Source organism: Microcebus murinus, chromosome 7, assembly GCF_040939455.1.
Source record: "Microcebus murinus isolate Inina chromosome 7, M.murinus_Inina_mat1.0, whole genome shotgun sequence".
NCBI classification, from domain to species: Eukaryota; Metazoa; Chordata; class Mammalia; order Primates; family Cheirogaleidae; genus Microcebus; species Microcebus murinus.
Window position 1 is genome coordinate 71,012,044 of NC_134110.1, and position 27,602 is coordinate 71,039,645.

The 27,602-nt window shown below is 36.9% G+C and overlaps 1 protein-coding gene and 1 pseudogene across 2 annotated transcripts in view; one reads left to right on the forward strand and one right to left on the reverse strand.

The window, feature by feature from the left end:
- Nucleotides 1-25,984, reverse strand: part of RIPK2 (receptor interacting serine/threonine kinase 2) — a 46,466-nt gene extending 20,482 nt beyond the window's left edge. The window contains exons 1-7 of one of the 2 annotated variants that reach the window (XM_012745605.3): nucleotides 25,494-25,980; nucleotides 20,184-20,337; nucleotides 17,159-17,314; nucleotides 10,293-10,450; nucleotides 8,323-8,372; nucleotides 7,441-7,602; nucleotides 2,516-2,601 (exon numbers count right to left, since the gene is read on the reverse strand). In XM_012745605.3, coding sequence (XP_012601059.1) covers nucleotides 2,516-2,601; nucleotides 7,441-7,602; nucleotides 8,323-8,372; nucleotides 10,293-10,450; nucleotides 17,159-17,314; nucleotides 20,184-20,337; nucleotides 25,494-25,666 — 939 coding nt within the window. In that variant the 5' untranslated portion in view covers nucleotides 25,667-25,980. Of the gene's footprint in view, nucleotides 1-2,515; nucleotides 2,602-7,440; nucleotides 7,603-8,322; nucleotides 8,373-10,292; nucleotides 10,451-17,158; nucleotides 17,315-20,183; nucleotides 20,338-25,493 lie in introns of both variants that reach the window. The other variant, XM_076005174.1, reaches the window with a different exon arrangement.
- On the forward strand, nucleotides 19,715-19,828 carry LOC142872014 (uncharacterized; annotated as a pseudogene).
- Nucleotides 25,985-27,602: the final 1,618 nt, after the last annotated feature.

A 27,602-nucleotide genomic window follows, 5' to 3' on the forward strand; every position in this document is an offset into this window, starting at 1 on the left:
CTGCTTGGCAGTCATTTGGTAGCTGGCTCAGTTAACATATCAACTATCATGGTATCGCAGTGCCTGTGCTCAAGTAACCCTTATTTTGCTTAATAATGGTCTCAAAGTGCAATAATAGTGACGTTGGCATATCGTTATAATTGTTCCATTTTATTATTATTGTTCATCTCCCACTGTGCCTAACATCAATTAAACTTTGTCATAGGTATGTACATATAGGAAAAAACATAGCATATATAGGGTTTCGTACTATATATGTGGTTTCAGACATTCATGGGGGTGGGGAGGGTCTTGAAATGGGAGAACTTCTGTGCCTCAGTTATCTTTTCTATAAAAATCAGATGATATCCTTTTTGTTGTTATTGTTTTTTGGAAACCGAGTCTCTTTCTGTTGCTACGGCTAGAGTGCCATGGAGTCACCCTAGCTCACAGCCAACCTCAAACTCCTGGGCTATGGCAATCCTCCTGCCTCAGCCTCCTGAGTAGCTACAACTATAGGCACACATCACCAAGCCTGGCTATTTTTTTCTATTTTTAGTTGTTCAGCTATTTTTTCTTCATCTATTTTTAGTAGAGATGGGGTCTCACTCTTGCTCAGGCTGGTCTCAAACTTCTGAACTCAAGCAATCCTCCCACCTTGCCCTCTCAGAATGCTAGGATTATAGGCATGAGCCACCGTGCCTGGCCCCAGATGATATATTCTTGCCATAGCAGTTTCACAGAATTGATACAAGGGTTTATTAAAAAAAAAAAAGAAAAAAAAAAAACAACTACAACAACTCTAAGTGAAAGTAATACAGCAACTTAAAAATACTGATGAAAGTAGCTGGCTGTGGTGGTGCATGCTATGTAATGCCAACTACTTAGGACACTGAGGCAGGAGGATTACTTGAGCCCAGGAATTCAAGGCCAGCCTGGGCAACGTAGTGAGACCTTGTATTTCAAAAAACAAAAAAGGAAAAAACACTAGGCCAGGTGCAATGGCTCACACTTGTAATCCTAGCACTCTGGGAGGCTGAGGTGGGAGGATTGCTTGAGCTCAGGAGTTCGAGATCCCATCTCTACTAAAAATAGAAAAAATTTGCAGGGTGTGGAGGCCTGTGCCTGTGGTCCTAGCTACTCAGGAGGCTGAGGCAGGAGGATCGTTTGAGCTCAGGAGTTTGAGATTGCTGTGAGCCAGGCTGATGTCACGGCACTCTAGCCCAGTCAACAAAGTGAGACTCTGCCTCAAAAAAACCAAACCAAAACAAAACAAAAACAAACAAATAAACAGAAAACACTGAAGAAAGTAATGTTATTATTAAATGGCATTAGGATAATTGAAAATATACACTTTATTTTAAAAGCCAAAATTTCTTCTTAAAATTAACAGTCTTAAATATAGGATCCTACTGTTTCAGTTGTTTGGGACAAAAAAGGAACTGGAATGGTTCTCTTCCCTTTCATAATTAAGACAACAGGCCCCTCTATCCATCTTTGTTTCGACTAAGTGAAAGAAAAGAGAAAGGTGTGTGGAGGAAAAGGGAACAGAAAAAATACGTCAAAAAGAACTGTTGTCAGAAGTTTATATCTACTAAGAAGTTAAGGAATTGGTATACTCTGGAAAAGATTGTACTCAGCACTGGGGGAGTAAGTGAAAAGTTTTCAAAAGAACTAAAATACAGTTCCTCTTTAGTTCCTTTTTGCACTTCCCTTTTAAACCTAAGGTTATATTAGTAGATACAGCAAATCACAAGGGATAAGCAGTGTCCTTCAGTAGTAAGTAAATTGCAGATTGTGCTTGTTTATATCCCGAGAATTTGGCTAACTGCTGGTTTTTAACCATCATATATTAAGAAAAATTTAATAAAACCCAGCAAGTGCTAAACTATGCCTACTTTGCCCTAAAGGACTGTAACTGCTTTTAAAACAATTTTTGATAATATTAAAAAACTCTGTAGTAATAGGTCCCTTCAGTTATTCTTCTGATCCACAAGAACCAGACTGAGTAAATAAGACAACTGTCCTAGGAAATTCACATCAACATTAACTGTTACAGCTACTTTGGTCCACATAACATTGAGTGTTTGAGTAGGACAATGAAAAAAACCTAACAATTCAAAAATACACACTTTGGTCTCAATTATAATAGAAGTTCTACAGCTCAATTGGCAATGAAAAACAGAATTGAAAAACCCTGACATCTATTACTTTGAAGATATTAAAATTTTAGGAAAATAAGTGTAGATTAAAAAATAAACAAACACCTCTAGTGCTTCAGGGGATTCACTGTACACAACTAGCCTTTGTTACACTTTTAAATTTACACCTGATTATAAGGATTCTGGAAATGTCTTCAAAACGAAAAAGGTAGTATTCATAGACTCTGGTCTCCCAGCCCCAAATACTATCATAGCCTATATCTGTGAGAAGTACAGAAATGAAAAACTAAAAATCTCCATAATATACACATTGTTTGAAGTTCTAATTTCCACCATTTCATTTGAATTTCACTGAAGTAGACACACAAATTTACCTTTGTTTTCTTTAGCTGAATAACAGCTTCAAGAAAAGTTATCTCTTCAAATGTTCTCAAAACTGGTTCAAGTTCTATTAAACATTCTAAATAAGAAAAAAAATACAATTTGAGTTCAGATTGCCTAACATTTAACTGATAAGGCCCCACGTCAATTTTTCCCCAAACTGATGACATTCAACTGCCTTAAGAGCCTTTATTACTGACATACAGATCGACATAAGGACCAAAGGAATAGGATTGAAAGTTTAAAAAGAAACCTTTATAATTATAGTCAACTGCTTTTAGACAAAGGTGCTAAGCCAATTCAATGGTGAAAGGATATTCTTTATAACAAATGATGCTAAAACAATTGGAAATCCACCTGGAAATATAAATTTAGACCCTTACCTCACACCATATATAAAAATTAACTTGAAAGGGATCATACATGTAAAATATAAATAAAGGAGAAAATCATCAAGACCTCGGGTTAGGCAGAGTTCTCAAATATGACATCAAAAACAAAATGCAGGGCCGTGCGTGGTGGCTCACGCCTGTAATACTAGCACTCTGGGAGGCCAAGGCAGGCGGATTGCTTGAGGTCAGGAGTTCAAAACCAGCCTGAGCAAGAGCAAGACCCCATCTCTACTATAAATAGAAACAAATTAATTGGCCAACTAATATATATAGAAAAAATTAGCTGGGCATGGTGGCGCATGCCTGTAGTCCCAGCTACTCGGGAGGCTGAGGCAGAAGGATTGCTTGAGCCTAGGAGTTTGAGGTTGCTGTGAGCTAGGCTGACACCACAGCACTCTAGCCTGGGCAACAGAGTGAGACTCTGTCTCAAAAAAAAAAAAAACAAAAACAAAAACAAAAAACAAAATCCATAAAAAAATTGATAAGTGGACTTCAAAAACTTGAAAACTTTTGTACTTCAAAACACTATTAAGAAAAAATGAAAAGATAAACCACAAACTAGATTATAATTTCCGTATCTTGTATCTGCCAAAGGATTTGTATCTAGAATATATAAAGAACCTTGATAACTTAATAATAGGACAAATAATGAAATTAAAAAACAAGTAAAATATTTGAATTTCACTGAAGTATACACACAAATGGCTAAAAAGCACATCAAAAGATGCTTAACATCATAAGGAAGTGAAAATTAAAACTGCAATGATACCACTTCATACTCACTAAAATAACTATAATTAAAAAGACAATAAATAAAAAGTGTTGACAGTGATGTGAACTGAAACCTTCATACATTCCTGGTGGGCATGTAAAATGATATAGCTACTTTGGAAAACAGTTTGGCAATTTCTTAAAAATGAAGGCTAAATGTATCCCATAACCCAGCAATTCTACTCACAGATAAGAGAAATGAAAACATTCATACAAAGACTAGTATGTGAACAATCATAGCAGTATTATCCTAGAGCCAACAAGTAGAAACAAGGAAAAGGTTCATCAATTGGCCAATGGATCAACAAAATGTGGCACATCCATATGATGGAATATTATTCAGCAATAAACTACTGAACACACTACTGAGTCACACTACAACCTGGATGAACTTGAAAAACGTGATGCTAGGCGAAAAGAGCCAGATGCAAAGGACTACACATTGTTATCATTCCATTTGTATGAAATGCCCAGAAAAGGCAGATTTAGAGAGACAAAAACATACTACCAGTTGTCTGGAGTTAGAGGTGAGAGCAGGTAATGATTGCAAATGGATATGAGGAATTCTTCTGGGGTGATAGAAAAAGGAATTTTTCTTTTTTTTGAGACAGGGGCTCACTCTGTTGCCAGGGCTAGAATGCAATGGCATCATCATAGATCACTGCAACTTCAAACTCCTGGGTTCAAGTGATCCTCCTGCCTCAGATCTTCTGTTGTTCTCAGCCTCAAGCTGGGACCACAGGTGTGTGCCATCAAACCTGGCTAATTTTTCTATTTTTTATAGAGACAGGGTCTCACTATGTTGCTCAGGCCGGTGGAAATGTTTTAAAATTGGATTATGATGATGGTTGCAAACTGTAAAATCACTAAAAAATCAGCAAGTGTACACTTAGATTAATTTTATGGTATATAAATTATACTTCAATAAAATTTTCAGAAAATAACAATCTTTATTTTATAATGGTTTCTGTCTCTGCTATTGTGCTACTTTGCCACTTATTGAGTACATTAATTGAACAGTTGAACCTATTAATTTCAGAATGTATATTCTATTAGTCATTAATTTTTTCAAAAAAGGCTTATTTAAGAGCTTCTTCTCTTCCTTAACTCAGTTAACCTGAAGGTTCTCTTACTTTTTGATATTGTAATTTCTTTTTGGTTTGAACTTTTCATCTCTTTTCGGTAGGTGTACCCAAGAAGGTACGTTGTGCTTACTTTGCTATCTAGAGATCTCTTGTACTTTCATGATCTCCCATTTGGTCATACTGACAGAGTTTTTTCCTTGAATACACTTAAGTTTTTCCCTACTATTGATTTTTATTCTGATTCTTCCTTTCCCTTTCAGGTTCCCAGCACCTGCTTTTCACCATTCCTAGTATCCCGAAGGCTATCAATGAAAAATGTCTAAGCTAGATAACAGTGATTTTTAGGAAATGAGATAAAATTTTATATACATATACATATTAGAAAGCTGAGTATTTTTATAGCTAATTTTGAAAAGATACAATTTAAAAATAATTAGACTCTGAATTATTGTTACTAAAAAAGCAATGCAATGTATTTTTCATTTAACACATCTGCATTGCTCATCAGCATTTTATTTTTAAAAAAATCAAAAGTTGTGATAATGGGTTCACATTTTATCTGATTTTCTAGAGCCATGAGGAAGGGTATATATCTCCTTTGTCCCCTGTGCCACGTTCATATAGTAATTTCTTCTCCTTTCATTAAAAATTTTAGCTCCTCTGAAGTTCATGCTATTAGGCAATACTTACTTTTCTGCAAACTTCCTGGTTTTCCCCTATTGTTCATTGAAGACTTTGGCTTTTGGCTTACTGACTTCTCCACCGTGGTCTGGTCTGTACTCCACTGGATACTTGAGAGGAACCCTCTGCAAATCTCTGGGGTTTCCCCTCTGTACTCTTCTCCTCTCTGGTACTATGTCCTATGAATTCTATCTGCCTTGGTCTACCCAGACTCTTGTCCTCCTCTCCTCAACTCTGAGTGTCAGTTCCCTGCCTGTGCTGCATCTCTCAAGGCAGTAAGCTGGGCAGTCATAAGGCACACCTCATTTTTTCCCATCCTCCAGGGATCACTGTCCTTCATTTCCTGATAACTAGTGTCTTAAAAACCACAGTTTCATATATTTTGTCTACATCTTTTCATTGTTTTAGGCTTGAGGATAAATTGGCCTGTTACTCCATCTTGACTGGAAGTACAAGTCATTGGTTTCTCTTTAAATGAATGTCCCAAACTAGACACTAAACATGACCTGGCAATTCTATTTTACTTCCCAAATACATCTATTATTCCATTCTCACAGATCAGTGGTTCTTAAAGTATGGTCCAGGGACTCTTGGGGTGGGGGTGGGGTTGGTCTCTGGGGCTCTTACAAGGGTTCATAAAGTCAAAACTATTTTCAAAATAATAAATAATAAAACATTATTTTCCCTTTTCACTCTTATCTCCTCATGATTATATAGTAGGTTTTTCCAGAGGCTAAATGAGGTGTGATGATATAAGTGCTCCAACAGATAATGGAATGTGTTCTTATACATTCTTATATTTTAAAATTTTCTCAATTTCTAATATAGTAAATATCAATAGACATGATCCACATATACAAAAACTCTCTGATATCCTCAATAATTTTGAAGAGTTTGAGAATTGCTAAAAGTTTAAGAATTGCCATCTTACATGATCACCTTGTACTGCTGGAGTAGACACTTAAGTCCTTTCCTTCATGTTTCCAAAGGAGGATGAAATTCCCAGTTCAATAGCCAAAAAGGAAAAGTATGAGAGGAACGTGTCCAGCTTCTTTCTGCCCCTCTGTCACTCCTCCTCAGACTTATCTCATTTGTTAATTTTAGACAAAAACTGTGCATGTTTATCCTGTGCATGCTTATCTGGTCCCTTCTCAGTTTTCTCTTTCTTTTAGGAGTCAGCTTGTCTAAAGCATGCACACTTCTCTGCTCCCCCATGTAGAAGCAGGTGAGGCCTGTGGTGAGCTGGTCAAGCTGTCAACTGTGTGGGCAAAGTATTACCGAGCCCATTTGGCCTCGGAGCTAACGGTACATTCTCCAATTAGCTTTAGCAGTGATAAAGCTGATATTTTGGTCACCATCTATCTTTCTCCTGTGGCTTTTCTTAATCGATCCTGAACTCAGAAAGGGAAGACAGGGATAATAGGTATTGTACTTTATCTTTTCTACTTAAACCTCCCACACTCCCCACACTCCATCTTTCCTTTGCTCTGATCACCTGTTCTCACATTACATTGAGAAAAGAGAAGCCATGAGAGGGACTCCCTCAAAGTTCTACTACCAGATCTACAAACTTTGTTGTACCTAGGTCCATCTTTCCTGCCTCATCTCTTTTACAGTGGAAAAAAGTGTCCACATACTCATATGAATGAAAAGAGTATCACTCATGCTCTGGATACCATTCCTTCGTCTCTGTAGCACTCTGTTTTTGTATCTTCACTCAGCTCTTGCACCGCCAATCTCTGCCTGTCTACCGAATCATATGACTAGACTATGACTGAAATTACTATTTGATTTCTCTTTCCTATTAGGAATTCCCAATTCTGCTCTAGAGGCAGTTACCCATATATAAATGCTATGAATAAGAAAAGTGAGAAGAATTTAAAGGACTACTTTGAGCTAATCATCTAATTTGTATTATTTTTCAAGGATTATTTTACTCACAGTATATTAACTTAATTCAAACGGTCCTGATTAAAACTGTGTACTCACTTAAGAAAGAGGGTCTTTCATCTGGATTTTGTGCCCATCCGCTTTCTATTAAAGAGATCATCAGTGCTCGATGAGGTATATCATATGGCAAACTTTCTTCACTAGTGTCAGGTCGATGTCCTTGCGACACACTATACATAATCTGCAAAGGGTTGATGACTTCTGTCAAAACAAACAGATTTTATTTCTTAGAAATATATTATAGCCTGTGAATTAAATATATTCTAAAACTAACCAAAAGAAAATCACAGAATCTTAAAATTTTAGGAATAATTCATTTACTCCCCTTTCTGTAAAAGGAATACACACACATACACAACACCACACACACACACACATACATACCAGCCATTGCCAGACTTGTCTGTCTCCTATGGGAGGAGTTTACATGCTCACCTCACTAATTCTGGGTTTGGCCATGTGATCTGATTTGGTCAATGTAATGTGAGCAGAGCAGAGCTGAGTGAAACCTAGCACAATCCAGAAGGGCTACAGAATTAATAATATCTAATGTGGATGAGAAATAAATGTTTATTCCACAAGCTACTGAGATTTTTCAGGTGGGTGGTTGTTATACAGCAAGCTGACCTACACAAATCTCAAAATAATCAGGGAATAAAAAAGATTATTCTTCAATGTTTGCTAGTCTTTACAGAAGGAGGAATAATTAAATTTTCATATAAAGAGTTTTACCGCTAGAATGGAGTTTGGAAAGACTAATTCAAGACTCTTATTTTGGCCGCACATGATGGTTATGTTTTCATAGTGTGTTTTCCATAAAATGAATAATAGGCAGATTTAAAATAGATGAGCTTTAGATAGTTCTGAGCATGGCTGACCAACACGATGTTATCTAGAATAAGAAAGTCAAAGTTTATTTACCTTCAAAAGGCTGTTTTCTGGATAACACTTCCCACATGATAATTGCATAGCTGTTTAAGATGAAAACATACATGTTATATATTATAAATTAACTCTGCATAATAAACTAAAATAGCACTAATTTTAAAATCTGACTGTGAAGATACCATTTCTGAAATTGATACAGTAGTGAAATGCTATATAAAGAATCGTTATATATGGCCAAGATGATGGATGTTCATATACAGTTTTTTTTTGGAAAAAAAACTAACCTTAATTTGAAAAATTAGGAAGTTACTGCAATTAAAGCTTAATGTTATATGCAAGAATAACTTTTTCTGGATCATTTAATATTGGGTTTAATTCTTGAACACCCAGATAAGTTATGCCCTTTAATTACATGATTCTATTTTTCACACAAAATAAATTTAAAAAATGATCTCACATTGTTGACTCTTTTTCTGGTCTTAGTATAGTCTTCTTTGGAAGTAAAAATATTCTGCTTACAATTTAATTTCAGTTGTAAATCACCTAGTTAAGTTGCATAGGGTTTATATTTAAGATAAATGATTAAACAGGATTGCTTGAGGCCAGGAGTTCTGAGACTAGCTTGAGCAAGAGTGAGACCCTGTTTCTACAAAAAAAAATTTAGCCACATGTCCTGGCAGCTAGTGGAGAGGCTGAGGCAGGAGAATGGCTTGAGTCCAGAAGTTTGAGGTTGCAGTGAGCTATGATAATGCCACTGCATATAGGAATTTTGCCACATCATCAAATTAACTATGCATTGAAAATGGACACATGGAATCAATTAGGTACCAATACATTGTTGAGTGAGAATGAGGATAACAGAGGGAATTCTCACCCAAATCAAGGAATATTTCATTTTTCTCTGACAGAGAATACTGAAATTGAACATAAAGGCATAATTCACAAAGTGAATGATAGATTTATTTTATTTTTTTTTTGAGACAGGGTCTCGCTCTATCACCCAGGTTAGAGTGCAATGGTGTCTACACAGCTCATTGCAGCTTCAAAATTCCAAGCTCAAGCGATCCTCCTGCCTCAGTCTTCCAAGCAGCTGGGACTACTGGCATGTGCCACCATGGCCAGCTAATTTTTTCTATTTTTAGTAGAGACAGGGTCTTGCTCTTGTTCAGGCTAGTGTTGAACTCCTCAGCAAATAACCAGAATCAAAAACAATGTATTATGATTATTACTGCATTATGAGATTATAAGTAATCTATATCTGAAACATAGAAACATTATCTTACCAAACACATTGATTTGTTATATAAAAATTTCATACATATGTAAATATTAGGGATTCTTTAAATAGAAGCCTCCCCAGTATGACTAAGAGTTTGTTTATTTCTCTAAAAAGGTGTAGACATCAAAGGCTGAAAGGCTGGCCAGGATGAGAAACTTAAAGCTAAAATGTTAGGAACCAGTGTTTCCCTCTGCTTCTCCAAGTCACATATACTAAAACCTTTTTTGTTTTTTTTTGGAGGCAGAGTCTGTTGCCTTGGGTAGAGTGCATTGGCATCATCATAGCTCACTGCAACCTCAAACTCCTGGGCTCAAGTTATCCTCCTCCTGCCTCAGCCTCTTGAGTTCTGGGACTACAGACATGCCAGGATACCTGGCTAAATTTTTTTTTTTTTTGGTAGAGATGGGGTCTCACTCTTGCTCAAGCTGGTGGCCAGAACTCCTGGCCTCAAGCAATCCTCCTGCCTTGGCCTCCCAGAGTGTTAGGATTACAGGTATGAGCCACCACACCTAGCCTAGAAGTTTTTAAAGGATGTAAAAAGTTGCTTAAAGCAAGGAATCTCTAATTTGAAAAACATGAACCACTATGGCTTCTATAGTTTATTTTTACCACAGTTATGAAAGAAGAATAAAAATCACGCTTTAAAACGTAGCTTCAAAATTCTAGTTGATTAATCTCATGTTTTAGACAAGGTTAATTCTGAGCAGTAGCAACTTTACTATACCTATATATATCATGCTTGACACTGGCCCTTGATTTTTGCCCAGGTTCATAGTTTTCAGGTGGCATATAGATAATTGTCCCTCCTTCTGGTGCAGATTTGCTACTTCGTGATTGTGAGAGGGACATCAAGCGCCATTTTGATAAACCAAAATCTGCAATCTGTAAGGGAAAAGAGTAAAAAATTGAATTTAAAAATTCTGTCTTTAGAAAGTCTAAGAATTGACTATCTTTATGTATACCCACTGTACTTAGATAGTATACCAGATGAAATGTTATATGTATTAATACTTTATTTCTATATATTCCACAGATTTTTATGAAATTAAATTCCATAGTGCTGCGCCCAATAACTCTAGAAGCAATACACACTGCCTTAAAGTTTAGCATAACATAATGTCTTGTTCTATTGGCCAGGCTAATTTTTTTATGTTTTGTAGAAACAGGGTCTTGCTACATTGCCCAGGCTGCTCTCCCAGCCCATCACAAATTTCAAAAGGGAGACTAAGTTTTGAAAAATTAAAGAGACGTAGTACTTTTTGCCTGATTTTTTTGAGTAAGTGTATATATTGACTACCTTACTTTTTATTATGACAAGTAGCTTTATAGTATGTGCTTTCCAAATTCACCTACTCACAGAACTGATAAGTCTACTCATCTCATACAATTGTCACTGGTCAGTTTTTACAGCTCAGGTTTATATAGTCTTATTTATAACATCCTAAAAGTAGCATCCTCAAATTCTGAAATAAGCACAATCTCAATACTAAAGGTCATCATTATGTAATTTATGCCACTAAAAAAATCATCTAGTGGCAATAGTATAGTTAGTATGTAAAGCATATTTATGTTCATTATAATAGGTGCTTAAAGAATTATCAGTGATACATTCTTTATTTCTGATATATCCTTTACAGTTTTGCTTCAATTGTAAATCTTGTGCAGACATTATATAGTATCTTATAACTCTCTAAATACTTGAAAGATTCATTATTTTTTTAAAAAAATGAAAGATAAAATATAAGAATAAAAACAATATTAGTGGACAAGGTAGTATGGGAAATCTTTAAAGACATTTAAATTATTTAGTACATTATACTATATACTTTAGAATTCAACAGAGTGGAATGAGCTCCATCTAACACACCATTTGATTATTTAACTCTTATATTGTTACTAATTTTAACAGAGGAAACAATTTTGATTAGTGTTTAGATGAGTTGAAGATAAAAAACAAAACAAAACTGGGGCCTCCATCCTAAAATAGGAGGGGTAGAATAAATGAATCTTCATATATTTACTATAATAAAAGGGTAAGTCTAAGAAAAAAAAATACACAAAATCAAGAATATTTTAAGTTCTATTCATAGCAAAGAAGTGTTCCCTATTGATGGATGAAAAAGAGAAAGTAGAGGTCAACAACTATTACTTTGCTTCTGTTTTCTCTATCAATAATAGTTTCTGGGGCTAGGCATGGTGGCTCATGCTTGTAACCCCAGCACTTTGGGAGGTGGGAAAATTGCTTGATGCCAGGAATTGAAGACTAGCCTGGGAAACATAGTGAGATCCCGTTTCTAAAAATATAATAATAATAAAAATTAGCCAGGTGTGATTGGTTGTATGCTTGTAGTCCCAGCTACTTGGGAGGCTGAGGCAAGAGGATCACTTGAGCCCAGGAGTTCAAGGTTACAGTGAACTATGATTGTGCCACTACATTCCAGCCTGGGTGACAGAGTGAGATCCCATCAAAAGAGAAAAACAAAAACAAAAACAAAGAAAAGTTTCTGGACTGAGATGAAGAAAATGAGGTCCAATGAGGTTGAAAATAAAAAGCAAGTATCACATATTTCAAGTTATTGAGAAAACTTACAAAAACCTCCACAGTTATTAATGTTCTTTATAGGACAAAATGAAGAGGTCCTATAGGATATTAGAAAAGTAAATGTCAGTTTGATTTTTAAAAAGGAAAAAATGTTGATTTTGCAAATCTGCATACTTTAGGAGACTATCCTGAAATACTGGTGTGTCTTAGTATAACACTGTGTGAAGACTCTTTTCTTTAAAGGCCTAAATCTCATGCAAGAGGGAGGAACCCTCATGGCCTAATCACCTCTTAAAAGACCTACCGCTTAATAGAAAATCACATTGGCAACACCTGAATTTTGGAGGGGACACATTCCAACTATAGCATTCTGCCCTCAAAACCCTTCTGCCACCCCCTGCCCCCCAGGTCCTGGCACACTGGGCCTGTGATGACTTGAAGATTTCTCAAATGCCTTTGGGTCATTCTCCCAATGTCTTTCTTGATGAGTAGCACTTGGCTTTCTTCTGTCCCTACTAATTTATTCATCAAACACTTGCTTGGCCATGCCTTTGGTTTCCTCTCCTAAAAATGATTTTTTTATTCTTTATATGGCCAGGCTGAGCATTTTCCCAAATCCTTACATTCTGCTTCCCTTTGATTATAAATTCCATCATTAAATCATTTCTCACTTCTTGCATTTTACTAAACCACACAGCAACCTGAATATTTTGCTGCTTGTAAATTTCTTCTGCTAAATATTCTAGTTTATCACTCTTAAGTTCTGTTTTCCACAAAGTCCTACAACACAGACATAATTCAGCCAAGTTCTTAGCCACTTTACAACAAGGATGACCTTTCCTCCAGCTTCCAACACCTTATTTCTCCTTTGTGTCTGAGACGGAATAGTCTTCATTGTCTATATTTCTACCAACACTCTGCTCATGACTACTCAAGTAATCTCTAAGAAAAATGAGCTCTTCTCCTCTTCCGAGCCCTCACTAGAATTGTCATTAATGCCCCATTCATTGCAATTTAGGCTTTTTCTGCCATTTACTTAAAAAATTGTTTCTGCCTCTACCCATTACTTATTTTCAAAGGTGCTTCCACATTTTTAGGTATTTGTCATAATAACACCCTACCTCTCTGGTACCCATTTCTGTCTCAGTCCATTTGTGTTGCTGTAACAGAATGCCAGAATACCACAGGCTGGGTAATTTATAAAGAATAGAACTCTGTTTCCCATAGCTCTGGAAGCTGGGAAGTGCAAAATCAAACCATAGACATTTGGTCAGATGAGAGCCTTCTTACCGTGCCTCACATGGCAGAAGGCAGAAGGGCAAGCTAGCCAGAGGCTGCAGGAAGCCTTTTTTTTTAAGGGCCTTAATATTGTTCACTAGGGAGGGAAAAGCCCTCATGGCCTAATTATCTTTTGAAGGCCCCACCTCTTATACTATCACCTTAGTGATACCTGAATTTTGGAGGGGATACATTCAAACCATACAACCTGGTTTGAAAAAACTTAGAAAAATTTTACAGAAAAGATATTTTTTAAGTAATCAGAAAATGAAACAGCTAGCAAAAATTCATGAAAAACAAATTATATCAGATCAATGGTCAATTTCAGAACTCAAGTGATATATCCCAAGTGCCTGACACAATGCCTAGTACACAGTAGTTGCTCCACAAATATTTACCGAATGAAAGAATGACCAATTTCATTTCCTTTTTTGACAGTATTAATTCCTGTCAGAGAATAAATATAAAAGTGGTTTGTACATTATAAAAAAATTTTAATGTACTTTAACAATAACACTGTGACTTCTAAGTGATCAGGCCTATGTGGTATACATGGAAGATCAGGAAATCACAAATTTGTTCATTTAGGAAATAATTATTGAATGCTTCTATATGGCATGTACTGGGCATGTGGCAGTTAACAAAAGACCAAATTTCTGTCTTTATAGGGCTTATATTCTAATTGGGGGAGATGGTCAATAAATATATTAATAAAAAATATTATGTCAGATGGTGAAAAACACAATGGAAAAGCATAAATCAAGGTAAAAGAACAGAGAGGAACTGGGTGAGTGGTCAAGAAAGCCACTGGGTTAATGAGGGTGAAGAAGGTGACTGAGTAAGCCATGAGAATACCTGGGAAAAGCAGGTAAGCAAGGACTTTCATAACATTCTTATATCATAATAACGAAATACAGGCTGTATGAAGCACTTTTAGGAGTATTCAAAACAAACTGAATGATTATTCTCCAAATGTGCTAACAAAGAATTGCTATTGACCCAGAGGGAGGTTGGTTCTTAGGACCATGTCACACAGCTCTGATCTGAGCTCTAAACTGGTTAACATTTCATCATGACCCAAACATACAAAAAACTAGCTAATTAAATTTGAGGATGACACAAAGCTGGAAGAAAAACTTAAAACTACTGGATTACAGAAATAACATCCAGAAAGGTCTTAACTGGCTGAAGCGATTGCTCAAATCTAACAAGGTAAAATCTGATGATGTCCAGAAACTACTCTATATAAAGTACATGGTAAGGAGATGTGGCTTAAGCAACAATATACGAAAAAAAGAACCTCTTGGGGCAGGGGGTGTTTGTTCACACAAAGCCTGATTTCAACAGTGTGATATATATAATTGCTCCTGAAGGCTGATGAATTATTAAGGAACTATTAAGTATTTAGGACCAAGGAAATGATACTTTCATTCAATTCTACATTCATCGGACCACACCATGAGTAGTATTTTGCTCAGTTCTGGGGATCAAAATGTAAGAGAGATTTAAACAAACAGATGCATCTTCATAAAACCAGAGATTAAGAGCCATGTCATAAGGAAATTGGTTGAAGGAGCTAAGGGCATCTAACAGGGAGAAGAACAAAATGCAAGTGCATGTGAGAGGTGGGGGGATAACATCTATCTTGAAATACTGGAAGGGCGGGGCTGTCCTGTGGAAGTAGAACTGTATTTTACTCAGTTTATCACAAAAGTTGAACTAGGACCAATGAATGGAAACAACTGGCAAAACATTTTGGTAGATCATATAAGAAAATGTCACAGGCATTAAAGTAAGGATGTTACGACACCTCTGTTGTGGAGGAAATGTCTTCAATAAAGATTTATTTTTCCACTAAAATTTTTCTCACATTTTTTTGTTTTAATTTTTCTATTGTTTCAACTTCTCTATTATTTATTTCTTTGAGCATTTTTGATATTTATAATAATCTTCTGATATGTATATTATTATAAGACATATGGCAAAATAATATATAAAAACATAGTGAATCACATTTAGTGTTAATTACTGATCAACTACTTTTTATTTACTGTCATCAGAGGGCAACTGATGAAGTCACTACTGTATCTGTTGTCTTTAGCATTTAAGTCTTATGCCTTATACAAAAATTAATTTGAAATGGGTCACTGATTTAAACGTATAACATAAAACTATAAAAGTTTTAGAAGATAACATAGAAGTTATCTTTATCCCAAAGGAATGAAGACTTATGTTTACTCATAAAGCTGTATAGGCTTGTTCATAGCAGTTTTATTATAACTGCCAAATATTGGAAAGAACCAAAATGTTCCTCAATAGCTTTTTAGGAAAATCTTCAGTACCTAAAGCTTGGTGAAGAATGCTTAGATAAGATAGCAAAAGTATGATCCATAAAAGAAAAAAAAACCTGATAATTTGGATTTCATCAAAATTAAAACTTTTGCTCTGTGAAAGGCGCTGTTAAAAGGATGAAAAGACAAACTACAAACTGGGAGGAAATATTCGCAAGCACCATATCTGATGAAGGATTCATGTTAGAATATATATACAGAATTCTCAAAATTCAACAGTAAAAACCCAAAGAATCCAATTAGAAAATGGGCTTAACACATGAAAACATTTCATTGAAAAGAATATATGGATGGCAAATTAGCATATGAAAAGTTGTTCAAATTATTAGCTATTAGGAAAATGCAAATTAAGATCATGATGAGACATCGCTATACATGTATTAGAATAACTAAATAAAAAAACAGTGATAATACCAAATGCTGGTGAGGATGCAGAGAAGCTGGCTCTCTCATATATTGCTGGTGGAATGTAAAATGGTACAGCCACTCTGGAAAATAGTTGGATAATTTCTTAAAAAACTAAACATACCCTTACCATATAACCCAGCAGTTGCACTTTGGGGCATTTATCCCAATGGAATAAAGACTTACGTTTACTTATAAAGCTGTATAGGATTGTTCACACAGTTTTATTACAATTGCCAAAAATTGGAAAGAACCAAAATGTTCCTCAATAGGTGAATGTTTAAATAACTGTGGTATACCCGTATCACAGAATACTATTTATTAATAAAAACCAACTATTGATATAAGCAACAACTTATATGGATCTCAAGGGCATTATGTGAAGTGAACAAATATCACATATTACGTGATTCCATTTATATAGCATTCTCAAAATGACAAAATTATAGAGATGGAAAACAGATTAGTTGTTGTCAGGGATAAGGGATGGTAGAAGGGAGAAGGTGGCTGTGACAACCATAAAGAGGTAGGTGGCACAAATGATATCTTTGTAGTGATGGTTCCACAAAGCTACACATGTAATAAAGTGACATAGAACTACATACACCCAGTATACCAAGGTCAAATTTTTGGTCTTGAAATTTTACTATAATTACGTGTGATGTAACCATGGGCAAAACTAAGTGAAGGATACATGGAATCTCTTTGTATCATCTTTGCAACTTCCTATAAATCTATAATAATTTCAAAATAAAAAGTAAACCAAAAAAAGGGTAATCTTGGCAATTCAATTAAGAAACATAATTCTGTTTGTATCTGTATTCTGTATCATAATTCCATCTTTGTCTAGGAACAACTAAGCCACTGTCAAAGGAAGAAGGGGGACTGAAGATAGAAATTAGAGGCTATGGAAAAGGGAGGCAATATTTAAATTGGCTAGGTGGAAGAAATAACTAAAAAGTCTTTTTAAAATTAAGCACAAGGATACAGATAAACTTTTTACAAAGTAATTACCTTGACATGAAATTCATTATCCAATAAGATATTTTGAGTCTTCAAGTCATGATGAAGTAAAGGAGGATTCATATTGTGCAGGTAGTTTACGCCAAGTGCAATTTCGTGCAGGATGCGAAACCTCAATGGCCAAGCAACCTCAGGATATTCAGTTTTCTTTATATAGATGAAAAGAAACAAAATGAAAAGTAGTCTGATTTTCACTACATTTTATAATTAGAAAATTAAATATTCCATGAGGAAATACAGTATAAACTAAAGCTAAAACATATGCTCATTTGCGCAACGGCATCAGTTTGATAATTGCTTAACATTCTTGTATCTTCCTTTTCTCACTTTATGGAGAAAATAATGATAACTTTAAAGTACCAATACTTCCTTTCAGTTTCTATTAGTCATGCAACTACATGGCATTGGGTCTTCTTTCTTCAACTGACACAGACTTCAATTGTACTGTATCTGTATATAGCCAGACACACAGACCTATTCTCATATCCACCTTCCCATTCTATCACTTAGTCGAGTAACTTGAGCAAAAACACACACAAAATTACATACAATCCGTTTCCATTACATATCAAACCATTCATTCAAAATTGATATTTTTCTATTAATATAAAATCATACTTCATTATAATCACTGCATCAATTAAAAATTATGACATTTATTTATTAACTAGGCATTACCATCTCATACTTTTAATCATATAATTAATTTATCTGCATTCCAGCTTGAAAAATTAACCTCTGAGAGTTTTGTCTTTGAGAAAGAGAAAAAGGTCACTTTTGTTTCTAAACCTATATATAATAGACATATTTAAAACATACCATTTTATATTTCATGGTACTCATAATTTATATCCATCTGGACTTTCTTAAATGTTTTCTGAACATCAAAGTTAATGTAGCTTCCCAAGAGAATGAACATACTCAGAAAAATCAGACAATTTTAGAAGACTGACAATGAATCATCAGGCACCATACGGCTGGGTACATTTTTCTAAATGCCATGAAAAGTTTTCTGCCAATGGGTCAGCCTACAGTTCAGTGATCAACCTGGCAGGGGGAGTGGCTCAAATTATTTTAGATTGTTTATGTTGTATTTCAATTTTTTTCAATTAATTTTGTGAAGCTGGGGGAGGGTGCTTCAAGATAAATCATCCCACCCTAAAATAACACAACATAGGAAATCAAATGAAACACGAAGGACTAATGTGGAACATTACTTCCTCTGGTGTATACAGATCCCTGTCTCCCGGAGAAACTGAATCTTTTAATCTGTAGAAAAGGTGGCTTCTCCTAAAATTATGCAGTTTAAAGTAGCAACCAGGCCTCTCTGTGCAGCATACCGTGTTTCCCCGAAAATAAGACATACCCATAAAATAAACCGTAGCAGGATTTCTAAGCATTTGCGCAATATAAGCCCTACCCTGAAAGTAAGACCTAGTGATGGGCGTGGCTATACAGCACATCTGCACAACCCATGCATTTCATCATGGAGCGGTAAAGAAGACCCAGCCCTTCTCATCTGCTCCATCGTGACAGCTACTATTCCAGAGGTGACCGGAAAGGTGCAGGCAGCCCCACCAACAAGGTCGGCTCCCCCTGTCAGGTCCCGACCATCCTGTGTGTGCTGCAAACTGAGGCTTTGAGGGGAAAATAACACATCCCCTGAAAATAGGCCCTAGGGTGTCTTCTTAAGGAAAAATAAATAAAAGACCCTGTCTTATTTTTGTGGAAACACGGTAGTATTATGTGGGGGCTTGTGATCTGGAAACAAGGGAGAGGAGTGCTCACTGTCTATTTCAGGATTTCTTTCAGGAGTTTACAATCCCCCTCGAGGAGGCTGTAGAATTTCCAGTGGACTCTAATTGGGTGCCAGAGTATCTACTGGGGTGTGGGAATAAAATATTAGATTTCTACTTATATTCATTTCTCAAAAAAAATAGTACTTTATTAATATGTGTATCTTGACTGCTGTGTTGGTTACACAAATCTTACAGACTGACACCAGTTACTTTACTCCATCCTTGCTTCAGATGGTCACGTGTCATGAACAGAAAGCAACATATTCCAACACAAAGAGGAAGTTACTCCCTGACACACTAAACGGTGGCACCCACTTTCCTTTGGTCACTTACGGAGCGTTGTGATATAACTTAGGAGTGTCCACGAATTGGATTTTGCAGACTATCACACAGTTTTAACTCAATCAACCTTCACAAAATGGGTCAAGTAGCTTAAAAAAAATTTATTGAGAGAAATTGCAGATCGGAGATAAAATTAATAATGTAAGCTTAAGCAAACAACAATAATTAAATACATGTATATTCAAAAGGAGGCCCCCTAAATTTGTTTACTGATGGGCTTCACAATCACAGCTAGAGTAACTAGTATCTTGAGAAAATGGAAAATGGCTTACATCACTCTCCATATTTGGAAAAGTTAATGTATCTGATACTCAGAGATAATTTATATGGCCTGTTAATTTAGAACTTTATGAACTGGTATCAGCAGAATTAAATTTGAAATCTAAATAGTATTAGCATAAAATATGTGCTCCATTTGACAGCACATATACTAAAATTGGAACAGTACAGAGAAGATTAGCATGGCCCCTGTATAAGAATGACACGCAGATTCATGAAGCTTCCATATAAATAAATTTTTAAAAGTGTATAAAATTAAATATGGCTTAACGGTAGATTGTATAATGTGCAGAGTTTATCTTTTCTTTTTTCCATTCCAACCTATGTAACATCCATAAGAACACTGGAATTCAGCGTCAACATCGGGAATAGTAACCCAAGCAAAATAATCTAGGTCCTTTAGAATATAGGGCCTGAATCCCCAGTATTTTTATTAACACACAAAAAAGCCACAGGTACCCCTGTGACTGTTTTTCATTATTCTTACTTTGATTCACCTACATACCCCCAAATAATCTGATCAAATATAAAACCAAACTATATAGTCTGAATAACAGAAATGGTCATTACAGTCACTGAAAATGTGTAATACTTACCCTATGTAGGAGTTCATTTAAAGATCCATTTGGCATGTATTCAGTAACTATTCCCAAAAATTCAGGCTCAATGCAAATTCCCAAAATTGGAAGAATGTAACTAAATCTGGCTTTGTGTAAAATTTCAGCTTCTCTTAGGACATCATTTCTTTCACTAAGAAAAGAAAATGCATAATTATTTCAAGTAATGTAAAATGTACAATTATCATGCTTACAAGATTAAATAACCCTGGATTTTTTCATTAATTAGCTATGTGACCACATGTAAGTTATGTAACTTCTCTGTACCTTAGTTTCATCATATTTAAAACAGAGAGAATACCTACCCTATGTTTTTTCACAGGCCTGTTAAGAGACCAAAATAACAGCTATAAACCACTGGCAGGTAAAAGTGCTATACACAGGTTATTATTATTATACTTTTCCTAGGAAAGGAAAAGAACACAGTGTTAGAGTAAACTTATAAAGCCTATCTATGTTAGAATGACTGGTGCTTGAACTAATTAAATAATTAAATTTATGTTGTGTTAATATTAAAATAAACTGACTTGATTATATTATATTAAATTTTATGGTTGTATACCATGTAACATTTTTCTAAATATCCTATTAAAAATTTTAAATGCTATAGATTTAAATGACTAGATGATAACAGCTACATAAAGATCAATAACATTTAGAAATTATATACCAGAACTCAGGAAGAGAACACTGAGAACAGGTAAATGCTTATAACAGATTTCTGTGGTTACTCTGGATCCCAGGTTTATTTGCTTATTCATGCATAAAGCAAATATTTAACTTTTATTATAAAGAACTGTGTTAAGCATTATGGAGACTATAAAGATAAAAAGACATAGTCTTTGCCTTCAAGTTGTTCAGAAATCTTTAAAAAAAAATAAAAATATAAGGCAGAATGTGACAAGTCTCACCAAAAAAAAAAAAAAAAAAAAAAAAAAAAAAGAAAAGAAAAGAAAGGAAAAGAAGAGAAAAGAAAACAAAACAAAACCATGGGGAATTCAGAGAAAAGAGAGAGTAAATTTTGGGCTAGGGAAGCCACCACAGTCTTTAGAGATGTAGGATTTCAGCTGTACCTTAAAGATGGATAGAATTTCAACAGTGGAGGGAGGGTATCTAAGATGGATGAGGCCTCCACGAAAGAAGGGAACTTGCCTTTCTTTTTTTTTTTTTTTTTTACCTGTTATCCTTAGGACATGGAACAGTGCCTAGCATATATTATAGTAATATAGCAGATGTCCAATAGCTATGTATTAAATGAATTCAAGGAAGTTAAGTGAAGGCTATGTTTAGGAAATTGTGAATTGTTTAATATGGAACAGGGGGTGTAATACAAAAGGAGTGAGGGTGAATAACATAGGGTAGGGCCACATCTCAGAGTTTAAAGCCAGGTTAGGGTGTTAAACTTTATTTGGTAGTCACTGGGTTGTAATTGATGGGATTTTTTTTAACATACATTTTTTTTTTCAAGAGACAAGGTCTCACTATGTTGCCCAGGCCGGACTTGAACGCTTGGGCTCAAGTGATCCTCTCACCTCAGCCTCTTGAGTAGCTGAGACTACAGAGGTACCTGCCATAGTGTCCAGCATAACTCAAGGTTTCTGAGCAGGAGAATGACAGTAGGACAAAATTTCAGGATCACTACTTTGGCAGCAGGATGTAGGATCAGCAGGAAGAGGTAGAGTTTGAAAGTCAGGTTAGGAGATTTTAATACTGGTCAAGATGTGAAGCAATGAGAAACTAAAATTATAAAAGTAGTAGTGGAAATTGAAAGAAAAACACTAGCTGAATGGAATGCCCATGTCATGGTGACTGACTGAATGTGAGGGATTTAATAGAAACGGAAGGGAATTGGAGATGTCATAATTGTTTACCCTAGATAACTGGGTGTTGGTAGCAGCAATTACAGAAATAGAAACGTTTCCGGAAGAAGCCTATTAGGTAAGTGACAATGGTTAAGTTGGCTCTTAGGCTACCCAAGCTCTGGATGAATGGCTGTTGAAATAAGAATAACAACAGACATCCAAGACCAGATTATGAGGCCTGCTTTAAGCACAAACCAAAAACTAAACAAAAACCAAAATCTTAGTCATTTATTTTTTGAATAGGTAATATATTTATATGTTTCAAAGTTCAAGAATAATAAATAGAAAGTCATAAAGTGTGATAAGCTTCTCTCTTTCTCTGTGTCCTTTAATCACTTAATGACCCAACTGTGAGGAAACCAATTATATCAGTTTGTGAGGTCTGGTTTTTTAAAAAAATTTTATTTCTTTTATTTTTCATACACAGCAAGCAATGGACGTGAGATCTGTTTTAATTAAATTTATACTTCCTAAGTTGGTAGAGTTCTGTATTTGCCCAAGAAATGTGGGCCAACAAGACACAGAGAGTGAACCTGAAGATTCCTGGATACTGAGAAAAAGCTACAGAGAGGGCACGTTGCAGAAGTCTCACCGATACTTAATCCACTCTTTCCTCCTCCCATTAAGAGTATGAGGCAGTCTTCCTTCCACTGTAACCTTATTATGTGTCAGCCACTTTATATGTACTATCATCCTAAGCTCAACCCTCTAAAGTTGGTTCATTATCAAAACTTTATATATGAGGGTACAGAGGCTCAGAAAAATTAATTTTCTATAGCCACACCAATAATAAGTGGCGGGGTTGGAGTTGGATCTGAATAGCAATCATGGAACTCTAAAGCCTGTTTTCTTTCTACCCCATTACTTGATTAGAGAAGAAAGTTGGAAAGTTCTTGAAGTTGGATTTTGGAAAGATTGAGTGAGTGGGAAAATAAAGCGAAAGATTTTTAAAATAAGATTTTTACATTTTTAAAAGTAAAAATGTAAAATACAGCTTTTATAGACATAATGCTAAAATTACCCCACTCAAAATTTCAATTAAAAAAAGTTATGTCATTGACAGGGTATTTGAACAACTGATTGGACTCATCTGCTCATAAGGGATGGGAAGATTGTTGGGGAAGGTCTATTCACTGGAGAGAAGTCAGATTATGGAGAATGATTCACCAATCACTAAAATAAGAACAGGTAACATCACTTAAACTTATTTTTCTTTTAGTTGATCCCAAAGAACAATGTAAACATTAGCCATACCAGAACCCAAGAAGTACATGTGTTTATTATTCCTACTTTATGTGAGAGGAAATAGACACCCTATGAGTCAATTGCATAGCCTAGTCTTATGCCCAAACTACATAAATACTGCTAATGTTGAGGCCTTAGGTAACAAGCTGGAGAAAAGAATGTGATGTGGTAATGCCAAAGTGTTTCACTGGACTTATGGCTTCTTTGAAGACAGAATTATTTCCTAACCAATTCAGTGAAGAATTTTAGACTATGAAAATTGTTAAGTGAATGGGAAGGGAACTCCCTCTTCAGTCCTTGGCTCCCAAATGGCACAAAGCTTAGTCAGGGGTCCTCAAACTTTTTAAACAGGGGGCCAGTTTACTGTTCCTCAGACCGTTGGAGAGTGCAGCAGACATTCCACACATGTGCACTGTGGGCCCAGAACGAGTCAGCTGCTAAGCAGGACAGGCAGCAGCGGCAAAAAACACCAGGCGGGATGGATAAATGTCTTAGGTGGGCCATAATTTGAGGACCCCTGGAGCCTTAGATAAATTACAATCTTGAGAAGCAGGATCCAAAATGGGATGATCAATTGGCTTCAGAATACCTAATGGGTCCATCAGTGCTACATTTCCATACACTATTTGCATAGTTGGTTCTAAAATATATCTACTCTCTCTAACCAACCACCACCCTTTAAAGTTGACTACATGGACATACGCACACTTGCCCAGGACCTGCTCCACAGAAAATAAGGCCCAGAGTAAACAGACACCACACCCCATATATCACTGAACTTGAATTATGGTGTACAAAGAGTAGCAAAAACATCTAGAGGTGTCCCAAATCTGTGGCGTCATCTAGCTCATCCAACCCTGATACTGAGAGAAAACAAAGAAAAGCCACAGGTAAATAGATGAAAGTCCAGTAACTTTGGCAGGGCTGAAGCTGAGGAATTTATCTGATGTTGGATACTAACAGCTTTTGGCCAATCAAGCATCTATGATAGTGTATTTTTACATTTCATACAGGGAGAAAAGGGAATGTTGCAATCATGGATGGTAACTCCTTAAGAACTGAATGCAGGCCCTAGTTAAATCTTTATAGGAATGAAAATACACAAAATTAGTGACTAGAGCCACTGACAAATATACACAGTCACAGCTCTACAGTATATGGTTGTAATTTTTTTTGAAAACAGTAATATGGTAACCCTTCCTGAAAACCTGGAAAAAATGAGGATGTGAGAGACATTCTAAATTTTTGGCTATCTAACAGTCTTTTGATTCAATTTACTGTAACAAAAATAACACACATTTCCTCTAGGGACAGTCTTCCCTGTGAGAGTGGGAGAAACTGAACTGTTAATGTTGAGTTTGATATTTAAACTTTCATGATTATGCATAAAAAACCACAAACTAAACAAAAACAATAAAAAGCTCAAACCAAAATATCCCGGACTCTAGAGCGGTGCTGTCCAAGGAAGATGTAATGCAAACCACACAGGTACAATTCTAAATTTTCTAGTGGCCACATTAACAAAAAGAAAAAAAAAAACACGTGAAATGAATTTGAACAATTTCTTATATATTTAACCCAATATATAAAAATATAATTTCAGTATACAATCAATATAAAAATATTAATAAAACATGGCAAGGTGTTCCCTTTTTAAGCACTAAGTGTTCAAAATCCGGTTTGTATTTTACACCCATAGCACATTTCAATTCTGATAACCACATTTCAAGCGCTCAAGAGTCACCTGTGTCTAAGAGCTACCTATTGGACAGTGAAACCCTACCGCTCAATTTCGAAAAAAACAGGAAATGTCAAAGCAAACACTATGCCACCCACTACATAAACACACATCAACATCCACAGACAGGGCGTTTAGAGTTGGGCTGTGATTGCTGCTTTTCGGAGTATGGAGTGAGGACACCTGGCAGAGTAAGAGGGGAGAGGAAGGGCCGTGGCCAGAAGAGATGAGTGGAGGAATGGGATTGTTGCTTCTCCAGAGAAGCCGGTTCTCCCCAGCATGCCGGCCCCAAGCTCGGTTTGCCCGGGGAAGAGGGATGGGTGGGGCCTGCCCCAAGTGGTCACTGCAGTCTCGGTTCTAGAGCCCGCTAGCCCGGGGTAGGGGTGAGTGAGGGGGGTGCAGCAGAATACGAGGCTCTGCCCAGGAACCCCGGTGGCGCCCTACCTGTCGAGCAGCGGGGTGTGGATGTGCAGGTGCTTCACGGCCACCTGAACGCGCCAGTCTGCGTGGCGGGCGGACGACACGGTGCCCGAGGCGCCGCGGCTCAGGTAGCACAGGTCGGCGAGCTTGCGGTAGGGCACGGTGGGCAGCGCGCTGCAGATGGCCTCCTCGTTCATGGTCGCGGGCGGCGCGGGCGCTCGGGCCGCCGGCCGGTTCCTGCTGCGCCGGCCGCGCTCGGGCGCGCCGATCCGCCCCTGCGCGAGCGAGGCCGGCCAGGCCTTTCCTGCGCCGGGACTTCAGGTCACGAGGCCGCCCATTCCCCAGGCGGCCCGCGCCAGCTGCTGCTTTTCCGGGGCCGGAGCAAACTCGCGGAGAGACGTGGGTCGAGTGTGCGGCGCCGCGCCGAGGAGGAGCTTCCTCTCGCGGCCGCAGCCCTCCCAGGCGCGCCCCGACACCGAGCCCGGCCGCCCGGGCTCCTCCCTCCCCAAACTTCACGGGCGACGTCAGCGGCGGACACCGGCGGGAGCGGGGCGGGCCCTCGCCTCGGCCCCAGGCCCGGATCCTCCCGCGCCGCCCACGCCGAGGGAGTGGGGCCGGCGGGGCGCGGGGAAGGGAGACAGCGGCGCGCTCCTTTTGTCTTCCTCCCCCAGCCCCCAAGTTCGGGAAAGTTTTCCTTTTGGGAAAGCCCCTCTCACGCCTGCCTGCTGGCAGGTGCCGGATTGGTCAAACAAGGAGGATTCCTCTGTGGGCCGAGTCTTCTCGGAGTCGCCAAACCCCCAGATGCTGGAGTGGGGGCGAGGAGGCGTTGGGAACGGGGTCTGGCTCCCCTGGAGGGAGGGGTGGATGATAAACCTGTCATACCGGAATGACTTCAAGTGTTTACTCCCGTTACTTAGGATCTGCTTCTCTCCCTCTTCTTATTTCTGTAGGTATGTCTGTAGAGAAATTGAAAAATCACCTTGGGAGTCCATGCCTCTAACTCCAGGTAAGACTACAATGATCTCTTTCTTTATAAATCTTAGAGGAATGCAATCAGTGTTTAATGACAAACTAAAAAGACTGCAAATATCTTTCCATCTTTCTGCCTTAAATAACACCTTTTTTACTTAGATGACTATTTTGTAGGGTATGAGTGCAAATAGTATCAATGTATACAACGCCAAGAGCATATTAGGTATTTAATGAATTTTAGGGCAGCAGTAATAAAGAATATCTGACTTGAATAGAGGATTTCAGCCTACAGAGAACTGCTTCTGTTTTTATGCATTACCTGGCATAAATGGCAATGTTAGGTTTTACATTAGTGGAAAGTTGTAATCAAATAGTGTGTTTAAATATTTTGGTCGTTTGTAATAAAATGTTTAACACTAAAGATATTGTCTGATACTCTGTGCTTTATTGCTTAATAAGCTTTTTGCTACAAAAAGTGCTCAGAAAATTTTTCCATCCATACATTCATCCAGTTAATCAGAAAAACACAGTTCCAGAAAAAGAGAACCAAAAAATACATAGGTAGGAAATGATCAAAATAACAATTCAAAAAATTTTGCCAGGACTGAAGGACCAGGGTCTTCTTATTTAAAGGGACCACCACATAAAAAGACTGATTAAGCATATCATTAAAAAGGTCAGAGCATGAAGAATAAAGAGAAGATTCTAAAAGTTTTCAGAGGGAAGAAACAAGAATAAAGCAATGGGAATTAGAATGTCCTTGGATTTCTTAAGTTACACTCTATTGAAACACAATAAAGTCAAATTCCTTCAAAGTTCTGAAGGACAATAACTTACAACCTAAAATTCTTTAGTCAAACTATCCATCAAGTATAAGAACAGAATAAAAATGTCTTCACAAATTTTCACATATACAAGAATGCAAATACTTTCCATTCACTTTTTCTTTTTTTAAGAAAGCTACTAGAGAATGTGTTCCCTGAAAACATGGGAGTTAAGAAAGAGAAAGACATGGGATCCAGAAAACAGGACTGGGAAAAGGGAAGGAAAGGGAAACCCCAGGATGAGAAAGATGTGGCAGAATTAGAGAGCAACCCCTTTTCAGTGGAGCAGGAAGATGGCAGGCTTCAAGGGGAAAAAATTGGTTGAAATAATTAAAAT